This window comes from Sinohyriopsis cumingii, chromosome 2 (genome assembly GCF_028554795.1).
Source record: "Sinohyriopsis cumingii isolate HCF-2022 chromosome 2, ASM2855479v2, whole genome shotgun sequence".
In the NCBI taxonomy this organism is placed as follows: domain Eukaryota; kingdom Metazoa; phylum Mollusca; class Bivalvia; order Unionida; family Unionidae; genus Sinohyriopsis; species Sinohyriopsis cumingii.
Genome location: NC_142962.1, coordinates 73,832,355 through 73,853,386, shown reverse-complemented (window position 1 = coordinate 73,853,386; position 21,032 = coordinate 73,832,355). Strand labels below are relative to the sequence as shown.

Here is a 21,032-nt window from a genome sequence, read left to right as displayed (position 1 = left end):
CTAGGGCACTTTTCTAGTTACTGTTATTTCCTTTATCTTTTATATTTCTCTTTTTTATAGATAATGAGCATTTGTTCTATTTTTACAAACATAATGTTTTCAGTCATAACTGGTAATCTAATTATAAGATTTGTGCATAGATAATGTTTTCTGATGATTTTCAGGTGGCTGAGCGTGCACTGTACTACTGGAATAATGAGTACATCCTTAGTCTCATCAGTGATAATGTTAGCATCATTCTTCCCCTCATGTTCCCTGCCCTCTATAAGACTAAACAACACTGGAACAAGTAAGCCCTACAAATTGCACACCAAGCCCTCTCCAGCTGCAACCCATCCTATACCTGAGTTTGCATGGTTTCTTTATTAGCATCTTTCAGTTTTTTTTTTGTTTACTTGTATGGGCATAATGGTGGAAAGGAGTGTATTAAGAGGACTATTGTTCATTCAGTTTGAAATTTATGAGAAAAAAATTGAATAATTAGATATGCCATAAGCAGCTTGCATTGAGTTGCATATTGTATTTATTGCATATTGTATTTATTGAGTAAATAGCACACATTTCATTTTTTACAAAGATGTGTTCGAGATTCTGTTTATCACATAACTGCAAAGACTTTGAATTAGTACATATTTCTGTGTGACATTGGTAGATGTCATGTCATATGGTTATGTACAGTTTCATTTTTCTGATAGTATGAATGTCATGGGTTTATGTACAGTTTTAACGACATGATGTGATGAAGCTAGTCTGTGCTATAGTGTATGTGATCAATCAACATAGGTTGTCTGCAAATGCTTTCTTGTTTCATATGTTGTGTGCCCTACTTAGAGATGATAGGAGGCAAACGACTACAGAGATTCAGATCAGAATTTTCTCCAGCTTTCCAAGAAATGGGGTCCTTGGGGTTCCCAATTTGTGGGGGGGGGCTCTTCTTACACTTTGGGGACCATGCCTATTATTGTATCAGCATCTTTGAACTTATTACTTTGCATACATGCCAACCATTACGCTTTTGGCGTAATCAGTACACTTTTTTTTTCTCACTTAATTATGCCTCGTATGTGTTTTCGGTATATCCCCATCCCCCAAAAATTAATAGTTTGTTTTCTCAGTTTTTTTAATATCCCATTAATCCCACAGACCATATTCTAGGAAAGATGGCTTTAAATTACTACAACATAAGAGTACACTTGTCCGTAGACTTGCATGCACTTTCCTAACATTATTATGTTCTATTTATAGCTGCTGCACTATTTCCAAGAAACATTCTGGTTTCTACTTTCATACTTTTGACCTTGGTTTCTATTTATAGCAGCTGTATGACTTAGTTAGGAGAGAATAGACTGGTTTTCTAATTTTTAATTTTTGCCCACGTTCTTTGTTCTAATTCATATCTGGTACATTAACAGTATGTAGGTATTTGGCACTAAAAGTCGGGTCATATTTATTCTAGTCGATGCATGTGTTAGAGCACAATTGTTTTTCAGATAATTTCACTGATGGATTTGAAAAGGACGCGATATAACTGAAAAATTGTTAAAGCTACATTAAAAATCCTAATCCAAATCAGAAAAGGACGAAAAACTGATTCAAAGAGGAATATATGAGTTAAACAATACAGCATTCCATTCTAGGGCAGCTTCACACCCATTGCAGACTGTGGGGTAAAGGATTTTAATATTGATCATGATGGTAAAACAAAAGAAACCTTGAATTAGTTAATTTTACTAACTCCATTATACCACTCCCTCGATAACTCGCGCACATCGGGGTCCAGAAACATCGACCGCACTATAAGTGAGGCGCGAGTTATCGAGGGACCTATAAATTAAGCCCAAAACCAATAAAGTGATTAACGACATAAAGGAAAAATACGGGGGTGGGGTAGGCAGATTATACTGTTGAATACTCACTTTACAATCGTGCTGAAATTAACTGTGAATAAATATCTCTTCATAACGGTGTACTTTATTATTTCCTCATAGGGCAACATTAATTTCAGGATAAATTACAGTATATTGAGGCGATCATCGAAAACATTATTCCACGTGGTTTCCATTCGCTTAACATGTGTACCACTTCACACATTGTGTACTACGTCACTAATTTTTATGTTGAATTGGGTACATTCTAGTTTTATTGTTTGATCCAAATTAGACGTTTTTTTAATACAAAAGATCAACTCTTTTCGAGAAACAGTGTTGATCGAACGATAGATAGATATATAGATTTGAATGTGATAGAAGTAAAATGGAAAACAAAAAAACAAGGGTTAATCAGTACTAACATATTTAATTGGTCTACAAATTTAAAACAACGTAAATTAGAACAAGTTAATACTTGCCGTTTGTGCCACACTTGACAAATATCAATCCACTTTTTGAAAAAATCAGTTAATTTTTTTTTTTTGTGTTGCTCCTTGGTTTCTCTGCTGCCGAGCGAAATCCCTCAGATTTCTCAACTGCATGAGCTTTACGTAGTCAACATTTTGGGTCTCTAGCCACCTTATGGCAATAAAAAATATTTGATTGCTTCCTGTGCAGAGGGGTGGGGGGATGCAGCATCTGTGTCTGCATCACTTTCAACACTTGTGTTACTCCAGTTAGAATCGTCTTCTGTTGCAAATTTGTTCGTTATAGAATTAATTATTGTTTCATCTGACAAGTATTCGGCTGTGGGGCAATCATTGTCAGCACAAATCCACTCCTCCATATCATTAAGAGAAACGCCCATCTCAGGACCATGAGTCTGTATGAATTTCTCCCAAACAGCTTTGGCATTAATGACATCAGTTTCACTGAAACCTTCGAAGTCACTATCATCGTCGCTGTCTCTGTTACTGTTTTGCTTTACTTCAAAGGCAGCTCCAAGACCCTTAATCTAGCACCCCAGGTCTCTTGTAATCAATTTTTTTTTTTAATGCAACAAACACTTCCCCAAGTTGTTGATCAAAACAAAGCTGGGATGTAATTAGGTTCTCACAGAAGTACTCAACGGGTTTCGATGTGACGGTTGATTGACTCTTTTCATGTTTTCAATGAACATAATATGTTGTGATTATAATGTTTACACTGAAACGGAATTAAAGGATTAGAACGTGACTTTCACACAGGAAGATGTTTAATTGGTGTTTATTTCATTCTCTTTTGCCACCTGTTAGCATTTACCAGAAGTTTTCATTGATCGCTATTTCACCAGACTGTTTATTTACAGTATACTAACAACTATTTATCATAAAAACTTACATAATATGATATCTTTAAACAGAGGTATCGCTAGGATTTTAAAAATGGGTCTTTCTGCCTCTGAATTCAATCACTAAATATCAGTACATTTTCTCATTCAGCCGCCAGTCAAAGCCTTTGAACTAGCCGCCTAGCTGTTGCATCATGTTCTTTTTTTTTTTGTTTATGTACTCTTATAAAATGGCAACATGTATGTACATCAAAGAGTCTTTCAGTCACTGAATTCTGTCATTGTAAATATCAGCACAGTTAACTGATCAACACATTTTCCCACAAAGCAGGTGGCTGAAACAGGACCGGCAAATCTTTGAATTTTCCCGCGCACCTTATACATGCGTACGGAGGACGCCTGCCTCAGTGGTTATCTGCGTCCCAGATCAAAAATTGGTGTCCAAATATGCGTAATTAAGCGTTTTCCAGATCTCTAAAATTAATTCTTATTTAGGACTTGCAAATTTCAAAATATGAATTATATTTTTATGGGCATTAATCACCATTTTCGATGATAAAACGAGCAATGTATCAAGGTTTAATTTATCAGTTCTTATCGTAAGTTTTTCATGTTCAGCATATTTTAAAGATAATTTTAAATACATTTTCTCTGGAAAAAATCGGGAGCCAAGACGGACACCACGTTATAAGCGGGATCGCAAGTTATCCGGGCGCGAGTTATCAAGGGAGCGGTGTACTAAGGTAACTTTTTTTTGTACCGCAGAACTAAATTGTGGACAAGAATTTTATAAATGCTGAGGCATTATTTACCAATTTCCTAATACAACACCGACCGCCCCTAGCGGTAGAAGACTATGTTGGGCTTTTGTTCAAATGGATGTTTCCTGATTCCAAAAATGTAGAAAATATGCATGTGCAAGAATAAAATTATCTAATATCGTTTGGTGTTCAGCAGAAGATAAATCACTTAAAATTGCAGAAGCCATGAAAATTGGGCCATTTAGTATTGCAACAGACAAAAGTAGTGATTATGATGACAAAAAGTTGTAGTCAATGTAAGAGACTTTGAGAACGAAAAGGGTAAAGTCAGTGTGCTCTTCTTTGATTAACAGAATTAACAGTAGATTCTACTGGAGAAAACATTTTTTTATTTGCTTAATGATGCTTTGAATAAACATAAGTTGGCAGAACTCTATGGGGTTTTCAGCTGATAATGCATTAGTGATGATTGGAATTTGTAAAGGAGTTGCATTCTTATATTTTGAAAAATTTCTCCATCAGTGTACATATCAGGTTGGCCCTGTCATATGATGCACCTTGCTACAGGAAAGGCTGCCGATAAATTAGAAGTATCAAGCTGGCATTCTACCAACAGTGTATTTCATCCGGACAGAGTTGATGTGCAATGGCACTTTATTTCCCAAATAAAAGACCCAATAACTTGAAGATATAAATTTCCTCTTCTTTGTCAGGTTATGAAAGGACTATTGGTTGTTTACCATTCTAATGCTGAGAGATTGTTCAGTATTGTTAACAAGAATAAAACTTAATTCAGATCCAGGCTCTGTAATAACCCAGCACTTAGTGCTCTGCTGGTGTGCAAAACATTCATAGTCTTAGCTAGTGCAAAGTGTTTTGAAATGCTGTATGATAGTCTGTTGCTTTTTTAAAGCTCAAAGTACAGTATCTGAAATATAAAGCAGTAATTGATGGGTAAATAAATCGTTTTGTATATTTGCTCATTGACATTTATTATGTTATAATGTGCATCCTTGCCATAACGTGCCCCACGATAACGCGAATTCAGATATAACACAGCCATGGTGTGGCTCCCGAAATTCCGTATAATCATTCGCACATGAAAAAATATTTTTTCCAAGTACATGAAATAGTGTATAACAAAATTTATTATCATTTTGGGGAAGAGATCACGTATGAATTCCATAGCTGCCAATCCTCACAATTTTGGCATGAATTTCATGACTTTTCAGCGATTCACTGATTCACGGCACATGCAAAAAAATCATGAATTCTCATTTAATTTTAAATCTTTAATAAAATAACCGATTTCCTGTTAAGTCCTAGTCATGATATTGGCAGTTGCCAAAATGGTTCAAAACTGTTAGTCGCGATATTAGTGGAACTTGAGCTGATTGGTACAGTTGGCCCGGTAGCAAGCATTTTAGCATATTTTAATCTGTATGTATAAGAGTAGTTTTATAAATGCTTTTGAGAGAAACTGGGGCCTAACCAGAATTGTTCTTAATGCATGCACTGCAAACACCGATTTTAATTACCATTCGGCTGTGCATCTTGAAAATGTCTTCACCAACAAGGAAAAAGAAATGTATTGCACCAAAAGTTTAGTTTGGAATATACCAAAAATTGGCTGTGCATTCAAACACCAGTATACATCATGCCTTTTGCACGCAGTGTGCCATATATTTTAGCATTGGACATGGTGGCAGAGATGATGTGAGGAAGCACACTGATAACAAAAAGCACATAGAGGTTGGGAAAATTAAGAACTTGCTGCAGATTTCAGTTCTGGAATATTTTAAGCCATCGATGGAAGACCTGCAAGCTACCAACACTGAAGCATTGTGAGTTTTCTTGTTGAACACAATCTTCTTTTATCAGCTAGGGACCATGCTAAACATTAGTTCTGACAAATACTCTCCGACTCGAAGACAACTTCACAAATTCATGTCAAAAATCACTAATTTTTATCCCTATTTTCACTAATTGCGAGCTTGGAGGGTTGGCAGCTATGGAATTTGAATATAATACGATCATGGCGTGGTTCCTGAAATTTTAAATACATGTACGTGTGTTTTTCTCATACCAGGATTTTTTATAAGTACGAGAAATTATCATTTTGGGGAAGAGTTCACGTATGAATTTTAATATAATATGATCGTGGCATAGCTTCTGAAATGTAACAATTTCACCAGGTTCTTGAAGTGTTGTTCCATAATAAACATTATCGGAAATGTTACTTATTACTGATCCATTTGCATCAGATAAATGAACACGGAAACACATGAGAAAATTTTAGCAGTATGAAATTTGTACAGACACTGTTCATAGACCCTGGAATGTAATGAACCATACACGTGCTTCGTCTTTCTTAACCTAATTTTGCTGTTAATTTTTCCCATTGAATTCAGATACATGAACTTTGCTGCATGGCCAGAGTTGATAAAATCAGGGGTCTTGATGACCTAATTGACTTGCCATATAATTGGGATATAGAGCACAAGTTTAGATTAATGTAGTAAACTGGTATCTGGCTATCCACTGATCATAGTAGCAAGGTGTGTTTACTGAGTGAGCAAGTGCAGCATACATGATGGTTATTTCTTGTGCAGCTCGTGGTCTATTATAGGATGCATGACACTGATTCACACTAACTTTCACAAAAAAATTTGCCCCAAAATAAACCTAGTGCACAAAATATGCTGCTCAAATTTGCAAGCTCTTGTTTGTTTAAACCCTTCTTTGTTTCGATAATTTCATCCATATTATCATATGTAAGGAAGAATCTCCCCTCCCACCAATTTTCTGTACAAGAATAAGCTGCTGTGCCTTCTATGACTTGTTGCCATGTTTATTTTTGCCATTCAAATTTTATGGGATCAAATTCACAAGGATCATTGTTTCACATAGAGTATAGGATTGTGGTGCACTTTTTTGTGGTGGTGTGGGAATAACAAAATTACAGACTACTTTTCTTTCTTCCATGTCCATCCAGGTCTATGTTGGTGCTAGTATTGGCCAAAGTTGCTAAAGGCAAATAAAAACTAAGTTGGCAATTGATATACATTTTAAAACAAGATATTGGACAATAAAAACATCAGTGGTTTATGGTAGCATGCCTAGTGTAACATGTTTTCCAGGTTGAAGGTACACCTACAATGAAGACAATTTAATATATTTTGAGGCTAGGTTAGTGACAGAAGGGACTACATCTATGCAAATACACAAATATTAAGTTTATCAGTTAATTTGAAAAACACTAATTCGGAAAGTGCAGTGGGGATTATTTATAATAAATGTTAGTGGATAATGACTGAACACTTAAGGTCAACAAGAGCAAGACCAAGAATAGAAAATTACATAGTACCGCTCATTTCAGTGATCCATATGCTAAAACATCTTGCTACCTCTTTCATATATAGTGTTCTTTAATTGAAGTTTTGCATAACAAATTTATGTAGGTTTATTTTCAGCATGATGATCCGTTAATATTCTTTTGTTTTTCAGAAATTTATATCATTCAGGATATTTTTGAAGTATTTAACAAATCTAGATGTAAGAATTAGATAAAATAGCATTAAAATGTCAGAATCAGGGCAAAATCCCATTGACTCTTCTATAAAATCCAGTGAAGAGAGTCATGTTACAGTGTACCCCAGGTGACAAACTAATCTGGTGACACCTCCCACTTCAATTTGTCACTTTGACATACTGCACATATATCTTCTAAATATATTAGTATGAACAATTTCTTGATGTAAGAAAAGTTCAGTACTCTCTGCTTTATTGATAAGTATGTGCACACTTAGTGTTCTTTAGCAGGTTTAGTCTAAAAATATAGTGGAACATACCTGGTAGTATTGACCTTGCATCTTTTCATGTGCAAATGTCCGTTGAATGCAATAGACGAATGAATACACCTGCATTTTGCGTTCGGGGGTGATTTGACTCCTTACCTCCTTGAAATTGACCAGTCAGACTTTCGGCAAGATATTATAACTGGATGTGAAAAGTTATCCATGTAAATAGAAGTGTTACGAGATTTTTTATGAAAGAATATGAGAGAGAGAGAGAGAGATTTTCAGTGGCTTTTTCTTCTCCTTTTGGATATCATTGCAACTCATGGTTTGCATAGTTTTACATACAGACAGTGCAGACTGATTAAGTTTAGGAAACTTTTTTTCAGTTACATGGCATATCAGAATGTATCTCTCCGTTATTATAGTGGAATTCTGTATATTGGGCTTTGGGTCAAAATGGTAGTCCAAATTGGTTGCACAAGAGATTAAAAATGGAGGAAAATATTGAAAGGAAAGGTAAGCAGAGTTTTACCAAAATTGACAAGCCTATTCTGTATATCAAGCCACATTTATGACTTGAGAGATACACTTTATACCAGATAATAAGAATCACAGATACAATTTGTAAGAGGTTGCTGCAATGTGCACTGCTGGGGAAAAAACAAGTATTCCAGCTTAACTTCAGTAACTCAAAAAAGGTAAAGAAAACTCTTAAAAACAAACTTCAAGACAATTGGACCTTATATATGGCAGCATTACCAATACACAAATACCTACCACATCCACCCCCACCCCACCCTTGGCTGTGGGCATAAGATTTGTTTACTTTGAAGTAATTCCAAGGAACTCCCTTTTGAACCATTGCACACTTGAAACTGGACATAAATTTGTACACTTTGCCAGGTAGGAAGCCTCCTCCTGTTGTTCGTGAGCGTTGTTTTGTATATTTTTTTTTATATTTCTGTCTGACTGCCTGTTTACCATTGCCAGATTCCCATTCCTATCCCAGACATTTGTGTTTAGAACTGCCCTCCATTTTGTCTGATACCACATAAACTTGTTATAATATGTGGATGATTATGTTATACTGGTGTAGGAATGGGTTGCAGCATGACTTAATCTCGCTAATGATCACTGGTTCTATTTTCAGGAAATTGCATGCATTGCAGCTGATGGCCAGATCAGGATGCTAACTTGTGTGCTAAATCTGTTCTATGTTCACGACTGACAAACTGATCTTGGATTGCACATAGTCTCATGGGAGAGAACCTATCAATTATCTTTGCAAGGACAGTTATGTTGTATGCCTCTTTTCTCTTAACCAGATTTAAAGCCATAAGCTGACAATCTGCATTTGTTGGTCATCTCGAGTTAATTTGGTTTGGTTTTCTGTTTTATGGCACAGCAACACAGGTAGGTCATTTAGTGACGAGGCCATTGGAGTAAAGTGCCTTGCGAAAGACGCATCACAGTAGCCAACCCAGGCTGATCCAATGTTAGGATCTGTACCTGTAGCCCTTCAGTTGCAAGTGCAGCACTGAGCCATCGCGACTTCTTCCAAGTTAGTAAAATCTTTTTACATTTTATTGCAGTATAGCAATACCTGCAGTGACTCATGTTGATTTTTTTTCATTGGCTGGTTTACACAAACTTACCTTCCTAGAAACAATTTGATAATATTGCTTTATTATGTTAACCCCATATCTCCCCCCATCCCTTCCATGTGGATTAACCTAAACTCAGGCAATGAATTCTTTATTCATTATTAATTGGCATTTATTACCCTGTAAATACTCAAGGTGGTTGAGTGTATTAAAAGAATTAAATTGCCATTAACCTCTTTTACTTGAAGAAAAAAACTTGTAGATGAAATAAATTCTTGTGCATGAATATGTGCTTTGTTGAAATCCTGTTTGGGGTATTAGTTTATACACTTCCACAAAGAGCCTTCAGACATTAATAACTTTTGTTGATGCTCGACTTTATTAATTGCTGTATTGGCAAGAAATTTTTTCAAAGTTTGTTTCCTTTTTAAGCTTTCATAAACACTATTTGAAATTCTCGACTTGAACATGACTCCATTGTTATTTTAGGTTTGTATTAAAAAGATGAGTTGTGGTACAGTTTGTCCTGTTAATAACGCTGTTTCATGAGAGTCATAACTATATCCTGCATTATAAGTGAGACAGCATAAATGTATGGACAGATTTTCTCGTACAAAAATATGTCATAATAATGAACTAAAAACAAAATTAAACATTGTCCTCTATAACTGTTTCAAATAGCCAAGAACCGAAGAAAGGGAAATAATTCAAGTAGCATGAAAAAGAATTCAGTTTAATGGTGTCTTGAACCATACTTATGTTGTGAGCAATGAAGCAGATTGTGTTTTTTTGTGTGAGGGAGCATCTTTTGAAGTACAGGAGAGAAATTGCTATACACCTGGCATAGCTTATATTACTGCAAAAAAAATTATCCCTTGATGCAAATAAATTGATCCAGAGGGAAAAAAAACAGTCTTCATGTGATGCAAAATAATTGTAAATGAGTCTGGCATGTGGTGGTTTTTGTATTGTTGCTGTTTTGCACAACATTAGCCATATATGGCAGCCAGTATGTTTGCTGGAGGGAAAAGACTGGGACGACCTCAGGAAGAACCACCAATCCAGAGGAAGGTCCTTGCAAGCTTTCTCACAAACCAATGTTGGTTGAGTTGAGACTTAACACACATGAGAGCGGTGAGATGTGAGTAATCTGTAAATGGATGTGCCTTAGACCACCCAGGCACCTGCAGCACCTTGAGAATGCACTCAAGATACCGAAGTTTTTTAGTTGGCATAAATTTGTTCCTTGTATTTCTCTATAATTTTCCATGAAGTGGATATTGTTATGGCTCCACATTGAGATGTATGAGCCTGAAAGTAATTACCTCTTTTCATCCCTCAGTTCATCTGTCTTTCCATTTACATTTCTGGTGACATCATAGCTTAATCTATCTTTTAATGGTATTTCAGGTCCAGTTTTCATGGAGTTATTGTCCATTTTCCATCAATGTTACATTTCTACCAGAGCAGATCTTTGTAATGAGTGTAGTTCACAAACTGTCAACATTTCCTGCTGTAATTTGATGTGTACATTGCATCATAGACCTAGATGTCCCTTTTATAGCTTTCATTCATCAGCTCCAGTTTGGATAGAGATAAAGTTCTTGACATTTAAGTTAATTTCTTTTCATAGGATACTGCTAATAATCAGAATAGCTCCAAAAATGTTAAATGTATTCTAATGCAATTTGGTATGAACATCATCTCACAGACCTGATGTATCTCTTATGGTTTTGTCTTGCTAGTTCCATTTTGGATAGAGTTGTGGCCTGTAACTGTCATCTCTGTACACGGGATGATATTTGTAACCAGCATAACTCAAGACCCAGTCATCATATTATGACGGAATTGGGTATGTACATGTCTCATGGATGTACATGTGCCATCCAGAGATTTAGTTCCATATATTGTTTTGGATGGAGTTGTGCCATTTGTCAAGGAATTTCTTGTCAGTTCATAGATACTCAGAATCTTGCTTGCAGTCAGCATAGCTAAAAACCATTTAACAAATTCTGATGGATTTCAGTAAAATCATTGTCTCTGGGATCTGTGTATTATTAAGGATTTTGTGTTGTCTGCATTTGTCAATCAACTTTATATCTTCAATAAGTGCTTGTAAGCAGCATGGCTCAAGAACTGCGCTCAGCATATCTGATGTAGTTTGAACTGAACATTTTTTCATAGACCTAGATAGCTTATTATCTCTTTTATAATATTTACCTACCTACCCCCTGGCAGTTTGTACTCTTGTACCAATTTTAAAACTGAAAAGCATCATGGATATAAATAATTCACAAACATTTGTCATTTCATTGAAGAAGCTTTGATTTCTAACTTTATTACATCTAGGGGGTCTCTAGCAGTTGTCATGTTCATGATACAGTCCAGTGGGAGTAGTTTCTTTAATAACAAGGCAGCCATATTTGCATGGGCGAGTCCTATTTTCAGACAACAGGAATGATTTTGTTCATTTGTCTTCAAGTTCTAAATAATCCTGAAAAGTTGTGTGACTTCTGTAGTTGCATTCTTTGAACTCATTGACATAGGAGTTACTCTGCTTGCCCTTTATATTTTGTTCCATTTTTTTTCAAAGAAATGTTAAGACTAAACAATATTGGATGCAGACAACACAGTTTTTTTTTTTTACAATCAGTCCAAGAAACATTATCCCTTTCACTGAGAATGGACTTTTCCAAGAACTGAAAAGTGACTGAGCAGGCCATTGAAAATCTTCCTGGTTTAAACATTAACAAGGTTACAGTGTTATGGATCCCCATTTGACAGTCAAATGAATGATTTATTCTTTTGCATTTTTGTGGTCCTTGATGCTTTTCATTTTTAAAAATCTGAAATGTGGGAGGGTAATAAAATACTATTGTCTATTTTTGATCAAGTTGAGTCTTTTTGTCAGGCAACATCATGTTACATGTGATGTTATTTGTTTTGATGAGTCATTAATGGAGTTAGATTGCAAGCATTCAGCATCATCATTAACAGGTGCATGGCCTCTGAATGCCTTGCTTCTAATTTTGGTTTACCAGCAAAAAATTCTCTTTTTAAGGCCTTCAGGAGCAAGTTATTTTGAGTTGGGTACTTTTCAGTGTACCCCTTGCTAAATGTTCTAGTTGAATTTGTGCAATCCAACATCAGCTTGTGAATGTTGTAGATGTAGTTATGCTAACATGTTCTTTATTTTTTGCTTCAATTATTCTGTATTTTTTGTTAATTTTCTTTTAGGTTGCAGAGAGAGCTTTGTATTTTTGGAATAATGAGTACATCTTGAGTTTGATCAGTGACAATGCTTCTGCCATTCTGCCAATCATGTTCCCAGCCTTGTATAAAAGCAAAGAGCATTGGAACAAGTAAGGCCCTATATAACTGAAATAGATGTTGTGCGCATTTTGCCATTCGGTGCATTTTGTTTACTTATATAGTATACATCATGTATCCTGTGTTTCTGTCAAGTTATGGAAGGTATAATGAAAGAAAATTATTTGCATTATAGTATACAAAAAAACTTGATCTGTCGTAATAAATGCATGATATGGATATTCATTATAAAGCCAGGCCCTAATCTTTTATAGGTAGCTTTTGTTGGCCATTCAGATTTACCTCCCCTAAAACAGGTATTAAAGGGAAACAATTTAAAACTTTGAGATTGGGATATGATAGACAAATGGGGGGAGTACACATCAAGGAACAATATCTTTGGAATGCATTTGGCATACCTGAGGTTCAAAATAGTATCTTTGTAAGACCACAGGTCTTTTCTTCGTCAGTCTCTCCATTACATCTTGGTCAGGTTTTGTATTTGGATTATCTTCATGCTCAGTAGTTGGCTGTCTTGTATAAAAACAGATCAAGAAATCAGTTTCTGCCTTTGATCTCATGTTAGAGAATGACCCTTTATGGCTGACTGATTTCAGGGGAGATAAATATATTCCAGCATATGATGTGTGAAAATTAACGTTTTTTTTTGAGTAAGCATTTCCAACTTGTGCTCAAAGTGTGACAGAGTTTTTACATTTTATATTTGTAATAAAGTTGAAATTTTAGAAAATTCAGGACATATCTGCCTCAGAATGAATGTAAAATGGCCAAAAAAGTTACCCTTTCTTTCCATCCATCTATTCACTTTTGACAGCATTTTAAGTTTAAGAAATTTCCTAATGCAATTTTAGCTCACTTATATGAAGTATAGGTAAGTTGTTAACTGCAGGCATTGACATCCACACAGATAAAAGCATTTAATTATGTACACTTTAAATGAATGTCATTGGTTCTTTTTTCACAGTGCATTGTGGATTTCATAGCAAGGGCTGAGGCGGCTAGCTCTGTATATCTACACTAGTTCACATTTTTGTTCCAATGTTTCTATTTAGCTCAGGTTTTATACACCTATGGTACCTGAAATCATGAAACTTGGTGAGAGGATACATATTGATGAGTATTTGACCCTCATCACAAAATTAGGTCACTGACCTGTATTTCATAATTCACATGCATCCATCAGAATTGATTTCTTAAGCTCTTAGTATGGTTGAATCATCAAACTTGATGGTTGTATGCGTCTTTGCAAGTACCACGTAACAAAAGATTGTCACTTTTTCTGCATTTTACTGGCTTAGGTCATGTTTTTTATATTTAGACCATGACCAAATGGGTTTTTACACCTTGTATTTATTCTCCTGTACCACGATTTATCAAACTTGGTGAGGGGATGCAGCTTGATGGATAGTAGTTTTATTTCCAAAGCTCTGTTCATGGTAAAATCATTGAATCAAATGATCATATGCATCTTTCTTAGTACCACACCTTTGCAACTAATAAAGGCCAAGCTTAGGTTAAGATTTTGTATTAATCTCTCAGCAAATAGGTTTTTGTACTCTATGTATATATTCTGTTGCCTTCATGAAACTTGATGCTTGGATGCATCTTGGTTAGCACTAATCTTCATCACAATAATAGGTTACTGTAATCCATATTTCATACTTCATTTGTATGAGTTCTGTCACAAGCACTGTTCATGCCAGAATCATTTAACTAGATGATTGTATGCATCTCTGCCAATATTCTGCTAATATTCCATCATAAAAACAAAAGATAATTGTAACCTACATTTCACTTTGTAATGGTTTATATTTTTATATTTAGCTGGCAGCCTGATGTTTTTTTTTTCTCTTTCTGTGTAATACAGTTGTAACTGGAATTGTGATACTTATTACAGCCTCATCTTATTAGGTCACTGTGACCAATATTCACATTTCATAAATCAATTCACATTACCAAGCTTTTCCTCACGTCAAATAATTTCATTTACAGTATTTATCTGATGTCTCTTTCAGAACTATACATGGACTGATATATAATGCCCTGAAGTTGTTCATGGAGATGAATCAGAAATTGTTTGATGACTGCACACAACAGTACAAGGCAGAGAGACAAAAGTAAGTTATATATTCCCTTATGATTCTGAGATCAAACATGTATATAGAGATTACCCATAATCAGGGCTGGCTATTTGGACCTAAAAGCATTATTGATTATCTCATTTTATTGATAATCAGTTTTTGTCGAGCTAACCTCAACAGAAACTTGACTAAGTGAACTTTTGGGCATCTTTTTCCATCTGTCTAGAGCCTAGATTAACATTTTGTTTTACCAGCCAAAATTAAAGGTGTCCTTAACAAAAAGGGATTCTCTTGTTAATCTTCCATAACTGGAACAAAATTTCATTCTTAAGGGTAATGCTGGGAAGGTGTACATGAAGTGGCCTGTATAATGCAACACTCGATCTTAACTGATGTGCACAAATCATAAAAGCATAAATTTAGAAAATCATAGTAAAATTTTTACTGTTGAATATTTTTGTTAATCCCACCTTTTCATAAGCTCAGCAAAATGATCACTTTGCCATCCTTGTTCATCTGTCCAACATTGTGTGTGTTCATCAGTCTGTCCTTGAGCATGTTCATCTCTTTATACTTATGCTTGTTCACATCCATCCTTGTGCATGTTCATCTGCCCATCCTGACCCTTGGTCAAAGTGTGTTAAGGTGGTTTTTGTTTAATTTCAATCTTAGTTTAGCTAAATGAAGGGGTGCTGAGCAAAAGGGGTTTCTTGTTCCTTCCCAAATTGTGAGACTTAAAACGGCATTGTTATATTTGTTTTATCTTTTATGCATGTGGCTACACTGCACATGCCTGTCTTTCCTTGGATAATAGGATCTTGAAAAGAATTGTATGTTTTGTACATTTCCTTAAAAATGGAAAAATACCATGGTCATTTTACACAAAGCCTCTGTGGCTGTGATTTAGCCAAAAAGTGATGTTAAATTTAAGGTCATTGCAGTAGCAGTAAATTGTGTAAACAATAGAATTACTTTTGTTTTGATCAGTTGATTGTTCATTTAATCGCACAAGCCCAACCCATATTAGTTTCAATACACGGGTGAAAAATGTGGCAGATTGTTTGTAAGTTGGACATTAGTTCACCACCTCACTGTACTTATGACTGATATATCCAGGTGGTCATTATACCAGGCTAAACCATACTTCAGAGCTTATTAAAGTCAGTGTAACTTTCAAGACGATGACTTTTCATATTACATTAAATATTGTTTATAACATTTCACAGGGGATGGATTTTTTTATCACAATTGTAAATTAGAAATGTTATATCCAAATTCATCATTTATATTTCAGAATGTCTATGTACATGTCCATGGCGATCACTTTGGACATGTAGTAAACAGTTTATACTGGTAAAATTAGTTTCAGAAAAACCTATTTGAATTTGTGTAATGGTCATTAAATTTTGAAACACCATACATTTGTGTAAACACATGTTACATCGCTACCAAGTATCCAAATTTTCCCATATATGTCCCTATTTCAGACCTTAATACGAGTGTATGTTTTTGTTTCAAAATCTTTTTTTTTTATAAAAAAAATTAAATTAATAATTTCCTTGCAATTTTCTGTATAGAACAGGCACCCGGTTCCATTCTTAGTGTAAATTTATTGCATGTATACAGGGATATAGAATTCTGAAATACGATTGGTTCTTTTGAAATTGAGACTACTGTGCCAGTCTTTAATCATCATATTGGATTGTGCAAAGGAGTTCCGTATATCTCATCTTTGTAATATTTAACTTACGTTGGAAAGGAAAGCAGAAAATTCCAAATTTCCTCCAGCAAAGAAAACAGAACTGGAAGGACAATTATATCATCATGTTCAGATTGGTGAAACCATCTAGTAAAGGAGGAAACTCTGTTTTGCAAATTGTGTAATTGTGATTTAACTATTGGGTATGGAGGCGCCAATGGCATAAAACAGCATGAAAAAGCTAATAAACATCAGCTTGCTGCTTCATCAACAACAACACAGCCTGAACTTGCATCATTTATAAATATCAGAGAAAATCTTGATGTAATTCGATCAGAAGTTCATTTTAAAGAATTTATTTTATCAGTTAACCATCCTCTTTCAGTTGCTAGTGTTGCTGGTGATTTATTTGCACACTTTTTCAGACAGTAAAATTGCAAAGGATTACTTGTGTGCTAGAATGAAAACAGTTCTATAAAAACACAATAGCACAGAATTAAGATCATCATTGAAAGATGGTGCATTGGGATCAATAATGATTGAAAAAAGTGTGGAAAAGGCTTCTATAAACAGCCAGTGTCTGACTGTTTGTGTGTTACCTTCTGCATGGGCATGTGAATGGAACAGGGTGCCTGTTCAGAAGGTGCATCAGTGCAACACATGCATCTTTGACATTAAATAATTAAGTTATTGTCCTACTTTACTGATGGTTGTAGATGTTGTAAATGGTTACATAAGCATTAAAGTTTAAAAATCAGTATTTGTTCCTGAAAATCTGTATTTTTGTCATAAGCAGTCAGTATGATTGTTCTTGGGGGTTGGCAACTATGCATATTAGGAAAAAATGATAAACCAAGAAGTTTTTAGATCATTGAAAGTGTCAGCATACATGTACCAGCCAGTTAAAAAAAATTACTTTTATGTACCACTGTCTCTGTTCAATCAATTGTCAGTAGTCATCAGCTTTAGCTGTGCTAGCAATAGACCAGAAGAACTTATGGGATGGTCTGTTGTCCGTCATCTGTCCATTAGCAAGTTTGCTCTTACTAATCCTATGAGACAATTAGAGAATTGCTATGAAACTTTACACACCCATTCATCCCAAAGTCTAGTTGGCCCCAAATGAAAATGGTGATGCTCAAACATCCAGTATGGCCGCCACAACATAAATCTAGAAAATGTCATTGCAACTCCTAATAAATGGTTTTGTCATATCGACATGGGTTTTCACTTAAAGAGTCCTGTAGGAATATAGTTGTGATCTGATGCCTAGTATGGCTGCCACTGCAGTCTTCTAGAAAATCTTGTTATTGCTACTCCTCTTGAATCAAAGATCATATCAACTTCAAATTTTCACTAAAAGTCTTATTATGATGTCTAGTTGGACCTCAATAAAATGGTGTCCAGGTGATGGTCAGTGTGGACACCATAGCAGCTACAATATCTTGAAAATCTTATTGCTACTGCTTCTGCATGATGGTCACATCAGCGTAGGGTTTTCGTTAAAAGATTTCTTATGATATCTAGTTGATGCTATTAAAAAAATGGTGCCAATGTGACATCCAATATGCCTGTCAGGGCAGCCATCTTGAAAATCTTATTGCTACCAGTACTTCTGAATGGATGGTCATATCAATCTCAGGTTTTCACTAAGCGATTTCTTAAGATGCCTTGTTGGTCCTAAATAAAAATGGTGCCAGTCTAATGTCCAGTATGGTTGTCCAACAACCATTTTGTAAATCTTAATATTGCCACTCTTAAATGGATGGTCATATCATCATGGTGTTGTCACTACAAGACTTGTGATATCTATTTGGTCAAAAAACTGGTGCTGCTCTGACAACTGTAGACACCATGGCAGCCATCTTTTCACTAAAAGTCTTTTTATGATATTTAGTTGGTCCTAAAGGAAAATGGTGCCCATGAAAGGTCTTGTACCAAAGCAGCCATCTTCAAAATTGTGTTATTGCCACACCTCCTGAATGGATAGGCATATCTTGAAAATATTATCTCTACTTTTGTAAACAGATGGGTACATTAATATGGGGATTGCACAAATATACTTCTAATAATGTTTGCTGTTTACACATCCATTCATCAAGTGGCCTAGTTAGTCTAAATGAAATGGTGCCACTCAGTCATACAACCACTCTTCCTGAATGGATAAACATATAAACATGAGGTTTTCACTAAAAGAATTCTCGTGATGTCAGGTTGGTCCTGTGGCCTTGTGGTTAGAGAATCTGCCTCAGATGCAAGAGGTTGCAGGTTCGAACCCTGGCCAAGTCATACCAGAGACTTATGAAAATGGTACTAACATCTGTCTTGCTAGGCGCTCAGCATTACGAGGCTTTTGTTAAGACTGGTTGACCTGGAGTCAGAATGATGTGACTGGTGGAAAATCGTGCTACACGTCTATGGTATAATGCCCCAGTGCTAGACATCACTATACAGACCTGCCAAGATTTTGCTATAAGTCTTGTGGAAAATTACCTTAAAATACAGACTTCAGACATTTTAGCAAAAACTATGGGAAAATGAATGTTGCCACAAAATCCAGATAATGGGTTCATCCTTGTTTTATTTGGATCTGGGTTTCATTATAGAATTAGTGAAACTTTACAGCAGCACCCCAGACACTTTAAACACAACCTCTTTGTTCATGCTAAGTATCTGTATGATCAAACTGTTGATTCTGGAGTTTTTTACAAATGGCGTCCAGAAAACGATGCATGTCAAGACGAAAGGGAAAATAAGCTTCTAGCAATGTGTTAATAATTGACACAAAAATAAAAAGGAGTATTCAGATTCTTGTGAATAAAAGCTGGAAAGGACACAATTACGTTTATTGAACATCACCTGCCAATTTGAGTATGAGTGGCCTAGTGGTAAAAGCATCTGCCTTGGATGCGGGAAGTCTCGGGTTCGAACCCTGGCCGAGTCATACCATAGACTTATAAAATGGTACTAACACTGCCTCGCTAGGCACTCAGCATTAAGACGTTAGTGTTAGGACTGGTCAGCCTGGTATCAAAATAATGCAACTGGGTGCGACACCATGCTACAACATGGTTGTTAACGGTCTTTGAAGGTCTTAGACAGTTTGGGGAAAATGAGGTAGCATTTTCAAGGCCTTGAAAGTTGAAAAAATTGAGCAGATTACCATGAGGTCTTTAAAAGTGTTTGAAAATTGAAATAAACCTAAACATTTTAATTTCTGTTAAGAGATCAATTTATTTTGTATTAATACAAAATCAGATGCATAAGGTACAGATTTCAGAAATAACAATGAATGTTAACCTGTCTTCCAGATCATTATAAAGCAATTTTAGGAAATTAATTGGTTTGAATTTCATCATTAAATAATATTGTAGTATTTTGCCTTTGCTGTTTTCTCATATGACATAACTTACATACAAAATATTAGCAAAAATAGGTCTTGGAAATCTGTTTGTGGTCTTTGAAAGTTTGGGAAAAGTCTTTGAATTTATCATTCAGAATTTTGTATGAACCCTGTACAAGTCTGCAGCATGATGACCCAGTGCTGGACATAACTATAAAACGCCTCTCTGCAGACATTGTAGCGATATGACTGAAAAATTGTTAAAGCTATGTTAAAACTCTAAATCACACATGCACACACTTAACTGATGCAGTTCAATTGAATTTATTTTTGAAAGGTCCTGTATAGTAGCATAATAAGAGATACTTGCCCATTATACTTTCTTGCTTGCCCTTTACATTTTCAAATGGCCAGTTGCTTTTCTTAATTATGCATTTTTTTATACAGGAAAGTGGTTCATTAGCTCTTCACATGGGCCTACTAGTTGTGTGAATGAGGGAGATCACTGCAAGATTTGCTTTCATTAATTTAATCATGGCTAGAAGTTAAATATATAGAACCCTTTTTATAAGTATTCATTTGAGTACCTAATAATTATTAGTTCTCTACAGGATAATTATCATTGCAGCATTTTCATTGTTTCAATAAAATAAAAGAAACTCATTTATTTTTCCAGAGAGAAAGAAAAGAACAAAAGTAGAGAAGATGCTTGGATTAAAGTCCAGAACTTAGCGATGGGAAATCCACAGGTTAGTGAGTACCATATAGTTTTCTCCAGGATGCATAGTTGTGCCAATCCTGTCTAAATTTAATAAATCCCTAATATCAATGAAAATGCTTTTGAAAGTAGCACGTATGCAATTTATGTGAACCTGAAAAAACCTGTATCTTCTGTAAATAATGAGTTCCTGCACATTGTGTAGGCACTTGATTTTTAGGTCAACTGCCACAATGAAGTGCCTCTAAGTGAGCATTTGAAGCATAAGATACTTTCATTATCCATTTAGCTATTGATTTTACCAACTGCACCAGGCATGGTTGTAAGAGGACTAAAGTCTAGCTTTTAGTAGCAATGATGTACCTGCTATTATTGCTTGGCTATTACGTTTCTTAGATGAAAATTCCCTCCGTCATTTGGGGCACAGGTAGATAACTGACATGTTACCCCTGTCTATGTGGGTTAAAGTTTCGCTATATCATTGAACTTTCCACCTTA

The 21,032-nt window shown here is 35.3% G+C and overlaps 1 protein-coding gene across 7 annotated transcripts in view; it reads left to right on the top strand.

The window, feature by feature from the left end:
• The window catches only part of LOC149805180 (serine/threonine-protein phosphatase 2A 56 kDa regulatory subunit delta isoform-like), a 123,277-nt gene that overhangs the window by 61,119 nt on the left and 41,126 nt on the right, over positions 1-21,032 (top strand). For all 7 annotated transcript variants that reach the window (XM_089948137.1, XM_089948111.1, XM_089948136.1 and 4 more), the window contains exons 12-14: positions 12,601-12,725; positions 14,709-14,810; positions 20,493-20,565. In XM_089948137.1, the coding sequence (XP_089804263.1) occupies positions 12,601-12,725; positions 14,709-14,810; positions 20,493-20,565 (300 nt within the window). The remainder of the gene's footprint in view (positions 1-12,600; positions 12,726-14,708; positions 14,811-20,492; positions 20,566-21,032) is intronic.